This window comes from Bombus pascuorum, chromosome 7 (genome assembly GCF_905332965.1).
Source record: "Bombus pascuorum chromosome 7, iyBomPasc1.1, whole genome shotgun sequence".
Classification (NCBI taxonomy): Eukaryota; Metazoa; Arthropoda; class Insecta; order Hymenoptera; family Apidae; genus Bombus; species Bombus pascuorum.
The window spans coordinates 9641783-9658473 of NC_083494.1; the positions used below are offsets into that span (position 1 = coordinate 9641783).

General features: G+C 25.6%; 3 protein-coding genes across 11 annotated transcripts; 2 read left to right on the forward strand and 1 right to left on the reverse strand.

Moving 5' to 3' along the window:
* Positions 1 to 299: 299 nt before the first annotated feature.
* On the reverse strand, positions 300 to 11150 carry LOC132909180 (iron-sulfur clusters transporter ABCB7, mitochondrial). Of its 9 annotated transcripts, none has more exons than XR_009658503.1 (14): positions 10042 to 10181; positions 9548 to 9821; positions 7804 to 8037; positions 7538 to 7745; positions 7263 to 7429; positions 6915 to 7193; positions 5923 to 6097; positions 5689 to 5846; positions 5457 to 5620; positions 5257 to 5386; positions 4905 to 5180; positions 4565 to 4839; positions 3325 to 3434; positions 2767 to 2864 (listed from the first exon to the last, which is right to left on the reverse strand). XR_009658503.1 is itself a non-coding variant. In XM_060963843.1 (13 exons), exons 2-12 carry the CDS (start codon positions 9803 to 9805, stop codon positions 4588 to 4590), a joined length of 2301 nt encoding a protein of 766 aa, XP_060819826.1. In that variant the 5' UTR covers positions 9806 to 9821; positions 10042 to 10181; the 3' UTR covers positions 2770 to 2864; positions 4565 to 4587. The 9 variants fall into 9 exon arrangements, 7 of the variants coding, with proteins under 7 accessions (XP_060819824.1, XP_060819823.1, XP_060819827.1 ...); XR_009658502.1 differs by lacking the exon at positions 2767 to 2864 and adding an exon at positions 3043 to 3246; XM_060963843.1 differs by lacking the exon at positions 3325 to 3434 and having other exon boundaries at positions 2770 to 2864.
* A 54-nt stretch (positions 11151 to 11204) lies between these two features.
* On the forward strand, positions 11205 to 13427 carry LOC132909195 (all trans-polyprenyl-diphosphate synthase PDSS2). Its single transcript, XM_060963870.1, has 5 exons — positions 11205 to 12177; positions 12263 to 12391; positions 12477 to 12678; positions 12752 to 13174; positions 13265 to 13427. The coding sequence occupies exons 1-5, from the start codon at positions 11840 to 11842 to the stop codon at positions 13418 to 13420; spliced, it is 1248 nt and encodes a 415-aa protein (XP_060819853.1). The 5' UTR covers positions 11205 to 11839; the 3' UTR covers positions 13421 to 13427.
* Positions 13428 to 13915: 488 nt separating this feature from the next.
* On the forward strand, positions 13916 to 15683 carry LOC132908924 (trafficking protein particle complex subunit 3). The gene is made up of 3 exons (XM_060963382.1): positions 13916 to 14053; positions 14275 to 14790; positions 15376 to 15683. The coding sequence occupies exons 1-2, from the start codon at positions 14015 to 14017 to the stop codon at positions 14770 to 14772; spliced, it is 537 nt and encodes a 178-aa protein (XP_060819365.1). The 5' UTR covers positions 13916 to 14014; the 3' UTR covers positions 14773 to 14790; positions 15376 to 15683.
* The last annotated feature ends 1008 nt before the right edge of the window (positions 15684 to 16691 follow it).

Consider the following 16691-nt stretch of genomic DNA (forward strand, 5'->3'; position numbering starts at 1 on the left):
TCTGTCTCTATTGACACTGACAACCACAAAATAAATCTAATAATTTATAGACACTTCAATTATTAATATAATAGATATTTATTAAAGAACTAAAATTAGGGTAAAAGATGTACAAAGCTTTTAATAGCAAATCCTTAAATAATTTATTACATTAAATAAGAAGTTCCTAACCTCTCATAAAATAGAGATGTACATGTATGTATAGTAGTATCTGTATTATAAAAAAAATATAGTTACACACATATTATAATTATTTATATAGTCTATGTTTTGACCTTGCAGATATTTTAGTATTTCTCTTTTTTTCATTTATATTTCAGTGTAATTTATTACAATTATCTGTTGATTCATTTTTAATTACATCAGTATCAAATATATCTTTAATAATTTCTTGCTTTTTCTTCATGTGGGATGGTAAATCAGGGAACACATTTTCTATCATTTGCTTTCTTCTTGTTACATTATGTTTTTCATAATCTTGTTTTAGAAATTCAATGTTTTCATTATTATCAATAGCTTTCATTGATGCTAATAACTTTTCTTTGTTATAATCAGCCATTTTTGTTTTTATATTGCTTTCAGACATAGTACTAACATCAGTTAATATATCATGAACTAAATCATTATCATGAGATTGTACATTGTGTGAAATCATATCAACATTTTGAAACTCATTCTTATTTAATTTATTTTTCGTTTCTAAACTATAGTTCTGTAGCAGTATATTTTCACTTAATATTCCTACTTCTGTTGTATCTACTTTGTTTATTGTTGCTTTATTTAAATTCTGTGAAGAATTTAATAAATCTTGTGTAGAAGATCTTTTTTGTTTACCATTAAAAAGAGTTTCATTTGTGTGTGATATTTTTGATTCAATATCTACTGGCTCTATATTATTAGTTTTGAATGATGCATCATGTTCATTTTTAAAATATGTTTGCAGTGATGATTCGTTTTTAAAATCATCTTTTTTTATACTTACATTATTAAATTCTTGTATTTTAGATGGAGCTTGTCCAAACATATAGTTTTCTATATTTCCTGAGTTTTTATATTCTGTATGTATATCGTATTGAGCATATATGTTTTCATTTTCTACATTTTTAGTTTGTATATGCATTTCATCAATTAAAGATTGATAAACATTCTGTGATTCATTTAATATATTTTTTGAAGATGTAAATTTTTCTGTTTCTTTATCAGAGTCACAATGAGCTTGATTGTCATATACAGATGAAATTAATTTGAGTGTATCATTGTGATGATTCACTGTCAAGTAATGTTCAATTGATTGTTTTCTTATTTCAGATTCTATTTCTGAATCACTTACATAGGAATTTTTTCTTTCTCTTACTAAAACCCTCAATTTATTTCTATATTTACAATCAGAATCTTTTGAATCTGAAGTGTCATCTGCACTGCTAATTAATCTGAAAGATAATAAAATATGTTACAATTAAATAATTATTTTAAATAAAAATAAATGCAAATCATACAAACCTTGCATGCAGTTGCTTAGAATTGTTAGTAGCATTCGTATAATTATTATCATTTTCATGTTCATTTTCATTTTCGCTTTCACTACCTCCAGATGAACTGATAAAATTTTGACATTTTCGGTTGTTATATATTTTTCTAAATTTAACTGCGCTTATTTGATATTTCTCTTCCTCTTTATGTTGTTTTTCTAATTGTTCTGATCTTTCTAAATCTATTGAAAACTCTGAATTTTCGTTTATGGCGAAATCTATTTCCCTGGATTCTTCTTCTGAATTATTCAATATATTTTTGTATGGCGATTTTTGAAGACGATATCTTCGTACTTGTTCAAAATTTGTCATTGTTTCAGATTTTATGCAGTCTAAAGTTTGATCTGAAATTATCTTTTCCTCTGTTTTGATGTTCTTTTCATCTAATTCAGATGTATGAAGCATGGGCTAAAAGTTATCAATATGAGATGAACATAATATCTATTTTCAGAAGATATAAATAGTATACACAATTATACAATAAAATTTATTTTTACCAAACTGTCTTTTCGGATATCTGTTTGCCATTTTTTGTTTTTACTTGGTATCTTTAATGGATTTGATGAGCTAGAAGAAATCACCGAATATGAAAAAATGATTAGTTTATTAGTATTATATTTTCCACATACCTAATATCTCTTAGATTTGTAAGAGATTGTGTGCCAAAACGTCGATTCTTATCAGGAAACGATAATTGTCCACTATAATATAATTTTCGTTCTCTATTATCTAGTAAATTTTCTAAAGATCTTAACTTTTCTGTTGTTTCATCTAAATGTTTTTGTGTTTCTCTACGCTTAGAAATTTCTAGATGCAATTGTTGTTTTAAACTTTTAGTTTCGAGAGTTAGTTTTTTATGTAGTGTCTAATGAAATAATTAAATGTATAAATATTATGTAAGAAATCAGTTACAAATATAAGATTACCTGTATGGTATCTTGTTGTTGTTGTATTCTATGATTTAAATCAGAAACTTCTATTTGTAACTTTTCTCTCTCTCCCAAATTACGATCCTTACTAAGTTGTAATAGATGCTTATTTTGTGACTAAGGGATAATATATAACTATTAATATTTTCACTTTTTGTTTGAAAACGTTATATATACTAATATCTACCTGTAGCTGTTGAAGCTCATTTTCTTTTTCCTTTAATAAATTACATGTTTCTTTTTGTGAAGTTTTTAATTTTTTATATTTAATCTGAAGTACTCTCAATTCCTCATGATGTGAATTAATAATTCGCGGAAGTTCAGCATTTGTTCCTTCATAACGTTTTAATGCAGAATCTTGTCTTTTCTGTAATGCTCTTAATAATTTGTTTTCAGTTGCTAATTCCTGTGAAAATATATAATTATATTCAATATGCCTGTAATTAACATATACTTGTGATATATACATGAATTTTAGAAATTTTAGAAATTTATGTGATACAATTTGAAATCATTACATTTAATCGATAGTGTGCATCCGCCAACTGATTTTGTAGCTCTTTAATACGTAACATTTTTGCAGACAGAACTCTTTGTTCAATGCTACTCTTATTAGGTTTTGATTGTTCCAAAGAAGGACATTGTCGAACATTACTTTGATATGGTCGTACTGTATATTAAATATTGATGTTAAAAGATTGTTTTAAACATCCAAGGATCATGTATGTTTAAAAGATATTGATAATTACTTCATTAATTTAAACATTAAAAACAAAATATTATAAATCCTTTAATAGTAGAATAAAGTGCCTATTAATTAATGTTTTATGAATTAATGTATTAATTATTGAAATTTTAATACAAACCAAGTAAAGGATGTAGGTTTTTTTTCTTAGAGGAGAGATATGCTATATTTTTGTAAGATGAATTAATTTTGGTTTCCACTGATGGTCTTCCTAAGTTAGAATTTTGTTTTCTGTAAATTATATATATACAAGATTTCTCAAGATTTATAGTAGAAAATACAATTTAAATATATAATGAATATGTAAATAACACAAATATGTTACATGTGAAAAAATTAAATAAAAAAAAAATTAAATTGTAAAACAATATACATATATACTAAAATGTTTGTTACAGACACATTGTCGTGATAATATAAAGTATTCAGTTCTCAATTTACATCACAAATATACATCAAAATATTTATAAAATGCTTAGCACTGCTATGATTACCTATTGAGATTCTTATGGGCATTGAAGTGTACTACAGGCAACGTAGGAACTTCAGTTTGCATGTTTTATTTGCAAATTCTACATCACAACTAGCATAGTTTTTATAAGAACAAATTATTATATCATTACCCAAACTTATTCAAGACTAATCAGCATCCATAGTTGTTTTTAACTGGTTTCCAAGGTAACCAATGCAACAACATTTCTCTAATCAATGGTGTTTAGAGTTATATGTATTTAAAGAAATCTGTTCAAATGAAAATACTTAAAAACATATTTTTGTAAATGACAAATGCATGTATACATATAAGGAATGAAATATTTCAATTTTATTTAAAAATGTTTATATATCATATATTACTATTTTGTGAGAAATCTATATATACATAGAATAAAGAGAAATAATAATAATAATAAATTTTTACTTATCTTTTTATTTTCGTTCTATCGACTATATTTTTCAAACATTAATTGTGTTAATAATTATACTTTGGAAATTTAACCACAAACTTGTAATTTTGTAATAAATTAAAAATATTATATATAATGCACATGTATGTTATTATGTTACAAATTTTTATTATTATAAGTAATTTGCCAAATTTATCATTGCTAGTTGCATTTACAATATACAATAATACATTAAATAATAAATATTTAATCTTATGAAATATTAATTTCGTATTAGAACTGGGAAATGTTCGATTAGAATCAAGTCGACTTTTTGGAAATATTTTTGGCTCATTTTGTTAGATTATGATAAACAAAAAAAATTATAGAAATAAGAATCTATTGTTTAGATATATATAGACTTTTCAATATGTTCAAATGGTTAATTTCAAGTTCAAGACTATATGACATTATTACCTGTGCATTATACAATTTCTGTTTCAAACTCCTGGAGTTCTACAGTTATTATCTTTTTCTTGACTAGATTTGAGCATTCCTATGTGTTGTGTTTCCCACAATTTACAATATAAAGAATTTGGCACAGCTAATAAAGAGTCATGTGTTCCTCTTTCAATCAAACTACCATTATCTAATACAAAAATTTCATCTGAATCCATAACAGTAGATAATCGATGGGCTATAACAATGGAAGTCCGACCAACAGTTGCTCTACGTAATGCTTCAAGAATATTCTGAAAGTATGTTATCAGAGTTAAATATTTATAGTAATAACATTTAACATATAATAGCAACTTACATGTTCTGTAATAGAATCTAAAGATGATGTGGCTTCATCAAAAATTAATATTGGGCTATTTTTTAAAATTGCTCTAGCAATTGCTACTCGTTGCTTTTCACCACCACTTAACTTTAAACCACGTTCTCCAACAGGTGTATCATATCCTTTTGGCCATTTAAGAATGGAATCATGTAAATTTGCCATTTTGGCAGCTTCAAAAACATCTTCCTTACTTTTAGATAAATTACCATAATGGAGGTTGTAAAAGATACTTTCATGAAAGAGAACAGTGTCCTATAATAATTTGTTGATTTTAATATTTTAATTATCTGTAATTATGATTTAAATTGATAATAAATGATAAAATTACCTGAGGAACAATTGCTATTGATTTTCTTAAGATATCTAAATCAATGTCTCGAATATTATGTCCATTTATAAAAACAGCTCCAGATTGTGGTTCAAAAAATCGATATAACAATCTTACTAATGTTGTTTTACTAAAAAGCATATATTATTAATCAATACTTTACTTTTATAAAAATTATGTATATTATATTTAAGACTTACCCACAACCAGATCCTCCAATAATAGCTATCTTTTTACCACTTGGAATAGTAAAATTAATATCTTTAAAAATAGGCTTGCCTTCAACATAGTGAAAGCTAATGTTTTTAAATTCAATATCCGAATTCTTTGAAGTTATGTGAAAGTGCGTTGCATTTTCTTTAGACTGTTATTATATCATAAACTGTATTAATTATTTATAATCAATAAACCTTAGAAAGTATGTATAAGTACCTTAATAGCAGTATTCATTGCCATCAAAGTAAACATAGTTTGCATATCAATGAGAGCTTGTCTAACTTCACGATATACTGAACCCAAAAATCCTAAGGGTACTGATAGTTGGAATAAAAGACCATTAACCATTACTAAGTCTCCTACTGTCATGGTACCTACATTTGATTCATTTAAATATTATATCAAAATTTACATTTTATGTTATGTACATTGTAAACATTAAAAAATTACCTTCTATAATATTATTGGATGCTAGTACCATTATTAAACTAAGTGCAGCGCTAAATATAGCGTTTTGTCCAAAATTTAGCATTGCTAAACTTGTACTTGTTTTAAGTGATGCAATTTCATATTTTTTTAACGATTCGTCATATCTTTCAGCTTCAAATTTTTCATTATTAAAATACTAACATTAAAGATATAAAAATTAATTATTTGTATAGTACAAATACTAAAATTGTATAGAAATATAAATATCATAATTGAAGCATTTGCAACAAGAAGGAGGCAGCTCTACTTTTTTTCATTTTGTTTCATTAAAAAAAATGTGATCTTACACTCAGTGCAAAAAGGAATTAGCTCCAAGTAAAGAGACATAACTAAATACATTGAGAATGAATTTGAACAAGTAAAAATGTTCAATATCAAAAAGCATACATTTATAACAATGAATAATCTTCAATCAACATATAAAAACTTCTTACCATTAAAAATTTCAAAATATAAAGGCCTGTTAGAACTTGCAAAGAAGTGCATTGCAGAAAATAAGATATGGTTCTATAACAAAACCAGAAAACTTCAGATAGTTCTGATGATAGACTTCTGAGAGGATAAGTTATTTGAAGATGATTCTACACCATATCATACTTCAAATATCATTCTTTTTAAATGCATTAATCATTATAGTCATGATTATAATAAAATATAATCTCTTTTTAAATTTCTTTAATTCTTTTAGTAATTTACTATCTTGTTTCTATTTTTGGCACAAAAGGAAAGTAGCTCCAATATTGAAAATCATATTTATTGAACAATAAGAAACGTATAGATTTTATATTTAGTGTAAAAGTACATTAACATGTATATAGATTGACCATAAATTTATAACATGTTTAAAGCAGTACTTGATTTTTGTTGATTTGCTCAAATTATTTTAAAGTGAAGCTGCCTCCTTATTACAGCAGCCCATTCAATTGTAAAAATGAATAAAGTACAAAATATACCTTTACTGTTTCATAATTGATAAGTGAATCTATTGCTTTATTACTTGCTTCATTTTCTGCTTGATTCATAAAAATTCTAAATTTCGTTCGCCATTGAGTAATAGCCAATGTGAATAATGCATAAATTCCAACACAACTAAGAGCAATACTTGCATATTCTGCTCCACATTTTAAATATAAGACTGTACTAACTAATGATAATTCAAAGACAGTAGGAATAATATTAAATACCATAGCATTTAATACAAAATTTATACCACGGCTCCCTCTATCTATTGTCTGCAACAATTTGTATTGAATAAATGATTATTTCAAATAATAAAAATAGGAACAATAAAATTATCTTACTTTAGATAATGCTCCAGTTTGTCTACCTAAATGAAAAGCCATGTCTAAATTATGTAAATGCAAGAATACATTTTTAGCTATTTTACGAATAGAATGATGAGCAACTTTTGCGAATACTGCATTTCTCAATTCACTAAATCCAGCTGCACCAGCACGTGCTACTCCATCTGTTTTTCAATATTATAATATTAATGGAAAATATCTACTCTTAACAATTTATAAATCAGAAAGAATATTCTTTTTATAATAATAATTTATATGATTTTTGTACATACATCCAATAAGTAATGATGTTGCTACTGTTGCAACCGTATCTGACGCAGTTCCTAGACTTAAAATGGCATTACCAGTAGTTGCCATATGTTGGGTATTAAGAGTATCTATTGCACATTTAAAAATGAAAGGAACGCCAACATTTAGAGCTTTCGCACCAACGAGTAAACCCATGGCTATTTTAACTCTTCTTCGAATATCTGGATCATCCTATGAATAGATATATCTATATTGTTACAATATTAATTAGGTCTCTAAGGTAACTTACTTTTGGCCAAATATATCTAAGCATTGCTCTAATCATATTTGCAGATTTAGCTGCCTCCCTTTCTTGAATATCAATACATTCATGGCTTAAACTAGATACACCAGGATGAAAACAATCCCTTTTTTGTTGTCCTGATTTTCCCCCAGTAAATCCAGGTATTACCAATGGAAATTTAACAGAACTTATAACAGATTTCTTTTTCTGTGTACGATCAATTACATTTCCACTGCAACACTATAAAAATAATTAAACTTGTATTGAACATTAATAAAAAATATTATTAAACATTTTAAAGATTCCTTAGATACTATTAATAATTTGTCAAATGCAAAAATATTTTGTTCAAAATTATAAATAAATGAAGATATATCTTATTTCACATGGTAGAAAAGCAAATAAAATTTAATGAATAATACTATTGTTTTTATTAAAGTAGTGTAAAGGTATAAATTGTTTGAATATGAGTCATACAAAACTTAAACTAATCAATTCTATCAAAATTAATCATTTGGTACCTGAAACTGAAATCTAATCATGTATTCTGGAAAAATTAAGAAATTCTCAGTACATATTAGTTTATTAATTCATATAGTTTATAAGCTTAGTTTCTAAATGACTCTTTTACAACAAACATTCTCCTATATACATATTACAAATTATATCTTTATGTTATCAATTATACATTTTTATCAAATTAGTGAAATGTACACAAACTATTATATGATTCATTTAATATTGTAATATATTCTTCTACAAGATTTATTGCAATTGAAAAACATTGTGTATAATATTTCAGCTTTTTCATAGTAGTCAAATGATTTAGTAGTCCATTTTTTTTCAAATTTAGAATTGGTTTTGCTATATTATATGCGTCTATTATATCCTCTGACATAAATGAATTTCCATATAATTTTGCATTCCAATGATTTTTCTGTAATTTTGTATTCATTATGAATAATGTACAGAGTGCATTGTAATTTAAGCCATCTCTTGTAAATGCCATGTTTTGTTGTAAATTATTAGAAATAATGAAATCCAATTTAAATTTTGGGATATCAAAACAAACTTTTACATCAGAAATATCAAAATAAATTTCATCTAATGGATTATCTGATATAAAAAAGCCATAATGGACATATAATTTAAGACTATTATGTGCACCATAATTGATAAAAACTTGTGATCCTAAATTAAATGAATTTAAGGTAGTAATTTGATAAAATTTATTCCCATTTTTATTTATAACTACAGATGCATGTGTTACGGTATGTATATTATGATTAAATAAGTCTAAAAATGGTGCTAAGGCTAAATTATTTGGTTGTTTTATATTAATAGTAATATCTTGATTTTTCTCAATGTTAGCTGCATCTATGTATACAGCTCTTGTATTAACAATATAATATGCCCATTTGTATCTTTCAAATGTAATTATTTTCTTAAGATGTAAGTTGCAATGAGGACAATGAGATTCTCCATTTAACTTCAAATTATTCATAGATCTAATTAATAATCGAAAATCATTATGTATTTTATGGAACTCATTCATATAATCTGTAATTAATGTTGGCAATAAATTCTTTTCTTTTTGTGTACAAAAATCTGGATTTGTTAGATTTCGTGGCAAGCTATTAATATAGTGATACCATTTTGAAGCACTTTCTAAATGTGATTCATACAAAATAAATACTGCCAATAAACATTGAGCACTATAATGTTCAGTGTTTGAAAATAAAATACTGACATTGCTTTGAGATAATGTATATGTTGTTATTAAGATTTCATAAGGTAGTTTGATCAACATATCATTAATTTTAATGTCTTTTAATGTTTTTAATCCTCGTCCTGTAATAAGAAAGTTAAATGGAATAAGATCATAAACTGATGAACAGTTCTTTGTTAATAACCAAGATCTAAGATGCATCAAACTGTCTTCTGTATTTTCTGCTATTTCTTTATTTAGCTTCTTCTTTTGATGACGTTTTCTTGAAGTTCTACCCATTATGTAAATGTTATATCTGCAGAAGCAATAAAGAGATGCTTTGAAATAAATACCTGTTTAATTAACATTACTTAACATTTTATATGTTATTTATTTATTATTAATTAATAAACATTTAACTTATTTTCATGATTTAAACTTGATGCAATAATAATTGTTATAAAACATTGTTATAAATCTTTGATTAATGTTTATAATATTTTATGAAGGTAGAATATGTAAATTAAAAATATTACCCTAATTCCAATGACAGGGTATATTAGATTACGTGTCAAAATGTGAGATAAAACTTCTTCGCGATAAGTAATTTGCCTTCGTGATTTAATTGAACATGTTATAAATGATCTGGTCCAGAGTTTTTTTTCATTATATCCAGTCCGTAACATGCGACGACATAGAATATTACTTAACATTATGCTAGAAATATTTATTCACAAATGACAATACAAAAGCAAAATTCACAAATTAGATTATTAGATCATGATAAAAATACAAATCTAATAAGCCACACCGGCTATTGGTTATACAAGTGTACTATATATGTATATGCATTCAGAGTCTCTGACTGAATACACATGTATGTACTATCAGAGAGAGATACTATCCATCTACAATTTATATGTTCAACAAACGTACAAGTAGCATGTAGGTAATATCAGAGGGGGAATTCCTCTCTGGTAGTATTTAGAAAGGTAATGCCAAGAATTAAGATAGTATTTTTATTAGATTATATGATTTATATTTATACATGATTACCTTTATACATATACCTATGATACATCTTTCTTTCTCTGAACCAAATTGACTAAAGTTACATTGCATTTTATATTAAAATGAACATTAAATCATATATATGTAATTTAAACAATATTTTTTAACTTACTTAAGAAGATACAATTGATACCTATATAATTTGACAAAACAATTTTACAGTTTCAATTTCAGTTTATTTCCTTCTCTGGCATGTATCAAATACTTACGTTTTCAATCCTAACAGTACGTTGTTCTATCTAGAGATGGCGTTTAGGAGAGTTGTTTGCTCTCATTTTGTTTCGATGAATACAATCTTTACTGTGTAATTCCCTGCTTCATATTACGATTGCTTTGTATATAGACACAGAAATTCATATAGTGATTGAGTGCAAACTTAGTTGCTTCCGGGGTACGGGACATACAGTCATGTGATACTTGAGGCCGCATTGATCATTGGTCACTCACTCAATTATGTATATCAGAAGGGGAAAATAAATCAGTTAATCAGTTATACTGATTCATTTTTACTTGATAAGAATAAGATTGCGCTTGCGCAATCACAACCAATCATCTATGCGGCCCCACGTATCACGTTCCCCGGAAACAGCATCACCCCCGTTAGTGCTCGGTCTTCGGTCCCTATAGAGCTATGCCCATATCTATGTCTTTATATTACAATTTTCTCAGTCTTTAATCCTTAATAACTTTCTACGTTAGTTCATTTTTCTTTACATTCTCCGTGTTTCATTCTCATATTTCTATTGCATTACATTTGTACTTTTCCGCTTATTGTTTTATTTTCTTAACTTATACAATATAAAATTAACAATTTCATATAACTGCATAATTGTGGATAAGTTTAAATACCATGAGAATGGACATAATATAGAAACGTTCCTGTAACACTAATTTCATCCTAATTCTCTACATATTCTCTCTACATACTTTTTGCATACTAAACCATAGATATAGAAGTACGGTCCATGATTAAAACATTAGCTTCTTATATAAAAGAATTCATGTACATTGTTCTATTTAATTGAACGATAAAATGTATTATAAAACCATGTATAAATATATAAAATATATATTTGTTTAATGACTTTCCATGATGAAAAATGAATAATTTTTTATACCTAAAGACAAATCACATGATATCTTTTAAGAATAAGGTCAAAAGTGAAAGCCTGAAATGTTAATCATGTGCGTTATACCTGTTGAATGTACAACTAATGTTAATGTCGAGAGAAAACGAATTCCACGGGTGTGTGCAGTACAAAAATGTCTACGAACAAAATTACATTTAATTTATTGAGAAACAGAAATATAACCAGAGGAATCTTATGCAGTGATCATAATGTGAATTGTGAAAGACAAAGAAATATGCACATTTCTACACAAAACAGATTCCATTTACATCAATCCAACAAGGTTGAAGCAAAGCTTGGAGGAAGTCAAAAACCAGATTGGAACAGAGCGGTTTCAGAAGCAGAGAAAATTGTTGGATATCCAACATCATTTCTGAGTTTACGGTGGCTCTTAAGCGATGAAATAGCAAATGTAGCTTTGCATTTGAGAAAACTAGTAGGATCTAATCATCCTTTGTTAAAAACAGCCAAGTAAGAATTTTATTAATGTATTTCTTATAAACCTACAGTACTATTAGTTCTTCTCTATATTAACATTTATTCAAATTTATTATAGAAGTGTTATTTATAATGGACGTAACAACATGCAAGCATGGGGTCTTATTGTATTGTTAATTTCAAAAGCTGCTGGTCATTTAGGCGTAGATGATATGGAGGAAGACAAAGCTGCAGGTGTATTACACAGGTATTTATTATAGCTCTTAATAATATAAAATTTTAAAGCATCATAAATTTGTAACAAAAATGATATTAAACGAATTTTTATTTAGTCAAAGAGCTTTAGCAGAAGTAACTGAAATGATACGTACTAGTCATCTTGTTCACAAAGGTTTAGTAAATATAGAATCTGATGTTTATGTAGAAACATCAGAACTGAATGATATGAATTTTGGTAATAAAATTGCACTACTAAGTGGGGATTATTTATTAGCAAATTCTTGTGCTGAATTAGCAAATCTTCGCAATCAAGATGTATGTATAAAAATTAGGTATTTCAATCTATATAAATTGTTTGTATTATATTTTATATTATAATCGCATTTAGATTGTTGAATTAATGTCAAGTGCTGTGAGAGACTTAGCAGAGGCAGAATTTGTAGGACGTAGAGATAACCAAAATAATCCTTTACCTTCTATACCACCTGAAATTCGTAAGGATTATGCAGTAAAGGAATGGACTCTTAGAAATGTTTTAAGTGCTGGTGCCTTATTAGGAAAATCTTGTAAAGGTGCATTAAAATTAGCAGGACACAGCAATGAAATACAGGAACAAGGTTACAATTTTGGAAAACACTTAGCATTGGCTTGGCAAGCTGGCTTAGATTTAGGTCCATTTATTACAAAAGATCAAAATGTAACATTCAATCTATGTTCTGCACCGATTATGTTTCATATTGAACATGACCCATCAATTTTGACAGAAATTGATAAAGGTTTGGAATCTGTAAATAATGTAGATTATGTTAAGGTAAGCATATCAAATTTAAACATATTTTCGAATGTGTAATAATTTGTTTTCCATTTATGAAACAAGTCATTTTAACAATTTAATATGCAGATTCATAAAATTGTTATGATGGGACCTGGAGTAGAATTAACAAAACAATTACAGAAAAGACATTCACAAAGAGCAATGGAAGTTTTAAGTGTATTTGAAAAGAATGATGCAAGAACAGCATTATATAATATTATTGCAGCTATGGGGGATTTCTGAACAACAATTTCAATTAAAAAGTAATATATTTTATATAATTGCCCAAAGATCAGTTTGAGGACTCCGTCCTATTTTAAGTTTTCAGTTTTAATATATTTATGAAATTTATATTTTGTCTATATTATGAAAAAAATATTATTTAAATTTCAATATATATATATATATATATATATATATATATATATATATATATATAAAATATATATAAAATTAAGATAAAATTGACAAATATGTATAATATATATGATAAGATTGGTACATTTTATAATAAACAAATAATAATAAACAAATGTGTTATTTACATTTAATACCTAATACCGTATTTATTTTTATTGTTATTATTTTATTATTTGATACACATATTTACGAAGAAACGATGTATTTGTGTACATAAGCTAATAATATTCCAATTTCTAATAAATTATTGTATATTATATAAACATTTCGCTAAATAATTTTAAATAATTTAGATCTTTGTAATTATTTAGCATAATTATAAATGTATAAATAATTTGATAATAAATTAAAAATTAGATGGCGAATATCGACTCTGTCACCATACCCGATTGAAGAACCGTACTCACATATATTAATATGTCACGAGCAGGCACGAAACTTGACTCAAAAAAAGTTGTGAGTATACCACTATATTGCTTTATTAATTTTTACAAGACATTTAGATTATATATTATTAAATTCTATTCTGTTGGCAAATAATCATTAAAAAATAGATGTTAAATTATAAGTGAGGTTAGGAATAATGTTTGATGTATAGTTATATGTAATTTCATTCTGTGTGAAAGATATATTAAGCTATGATATGATGCTAATTTATGTATAATAATAAATTTCAGAATTCTGAATTGTTTACATTGACATATGGAGCATTGGTAGCCCAATTACTAAAGGATTACGAAAATGTCGAAGATGTAAACAAACAGCTGGAAAGAATGGGTTATAATATGGGAATTCGTTTAATAGAAGATTTCTTAGCTCGAACTGGATCTGGTCGGTGTTATGACTTTCGAGATACAGCTGAGAAAATACAAACTGGGTTTAAAATATTTTTGGGAATAACACCGACAATCACAAATTGGAGTGCTGCTGGTGATGAATTTTCTTTATGTTTTGAAGCAAACCCATTAACAGAATTTGTTGAATTACCAGATAATTGTTTAAATTTAAAATATTGTAATGTATTAATTGGAGTATTAAGGGGAGCTTGTGAAATGGTACAAATGGAGATTGCTTGTTGGTTTGTACAAGATCAACTAAAAAATGATAATGTAACTGAATTACGAGTTAAATTTATTAAAAGATTAGAAGATGCTATCCCAGCAGGTGAAGATTAAATGATCTTGTTATTAAAGGTATATGTAAAGTTATACATTGTGCACATTTTTCATTATATATATATTTTATAACATTCATAAATTTATTAATTTAATGTTCGTAAATAACTATAATAATGTAATGAATGCAAAAAAATAAATAAATAAATAAATATATATAAATAAATATATATGTATATATATAATATGATTTTTTAATGCTTAAGTACTTTATATAGAAAAGTTTTTTTTGTACATATCTGTTAATAAGTATATAAATGAAAAAATATGAGTTTTTTTATCTCAATTATTTATTTAATAGTAAGAATATTATAAAATAATTTAAATTAATTTTTTACATTGAGTATATATGATTATGGCAAAAAAAATATAACTAAACTGTGTGTAGACATCATTTTTTACGTCAGTTTTTAACCTATACTAATATGTTTCTAGTATTTAGACTTCTTTTTAATAATTTTTTTATAGTCTTTCTTTTATATATTCATAACCTTTAACATTCTGCTTCTATAATATTTACTGAAGTAAAATTAACTTATGTAAAATTACTTAAATTAATTAAAACATCAAACATTTGTAATATAATATATTCTCTTTTTACAGGTTATGGAAGTGAAGTGCAAACGTTGTAGAAAAAATGTTTCTAATAATGAATCTATTTTATTATTTACTTCCCACAATGAAGTTAAGAAAAATCCTATGCATGTTGGATGTGAAGCAAATGATTCTGAATCCTGTTCATATATCTCAATGGAAAAGCTGCCTAAATGGATTGAACATGCTATAAATCAAGTAAAGTTTCTTTTAAAACTATGTTATTGACAATTTAGTATTATTATATGTGATTATAAATATTCTTCAGAATATTTAATAGTATGTAAAAGATAAATATCACATCAATGAAAATAGTACAGGTAAATTTTAAAACTTTTACCTAAAACCTATATAAAATGGTACGTGCATCTTTTACAGGAATCTTGGACAAAAGGTAGACTTCATTGTCCAAATTGTAATAATCGTATAGGTACATTTAACTTCATAAATGAGTTAAAATGTAACTGCAGTAAATTTATTACACTACCAGTCAAAATAACTAATAGCAAAGTAGATATATTGTTTCATCTTAAATAAATCTAATACATTCCAAAGTCATCTCAAATAATGATTTTATTATTTAATAGTAGTTATATAATCTTGAGTTCTATTTCACATATTAATTTTATACACAAATAATATACAAATAAATAAACGAATTAATAAATAAATGTAACAATAATAATTAATTAAATAAACCAATATAATAAATAAATAAAGTATTATAAATGTAATTAACTATATGAATAATTTAATAATTACTGCCACTCATTAATTTTTATCTCTACAATGTAGAAACGTAAAGCAAATCAAGTTTTCCCTTATTTTTATTTAATTTATTTGCAATATTTGTTTTAAGTACTTTTGATTGTATATTTAAATGTAAATTATTTTATTAACAGATAATTTCTATTTTACATTCATACATAACAATTGAATGCTTTTTAATATGTATTGTGTATATATATATATATATAAACATATATACATACACATATACATGCACGTGCATCTAAAAATTTAAATAAATATAAATGCTAAACGAGTACATTTTATATACAGCATAATTAGTATTTTATGCTACACAATGAATAAATTATATCATACACATTAAACAATTTTTTACTTAAAGTATTTATAATTAACTACTAATGCATAGCATTAAAAATGACTTGAATTGATTGTTATGTATTCATAACAAAGTGAAAAAATAAGTTAGACCATACATGTGTTTAATATAAACTGCAAAATTTATTGTTTCTTTTTCTCTCTCTCTCTCTCTATATATATATGTATATATATATATATAACTGTCTAAACTAAAT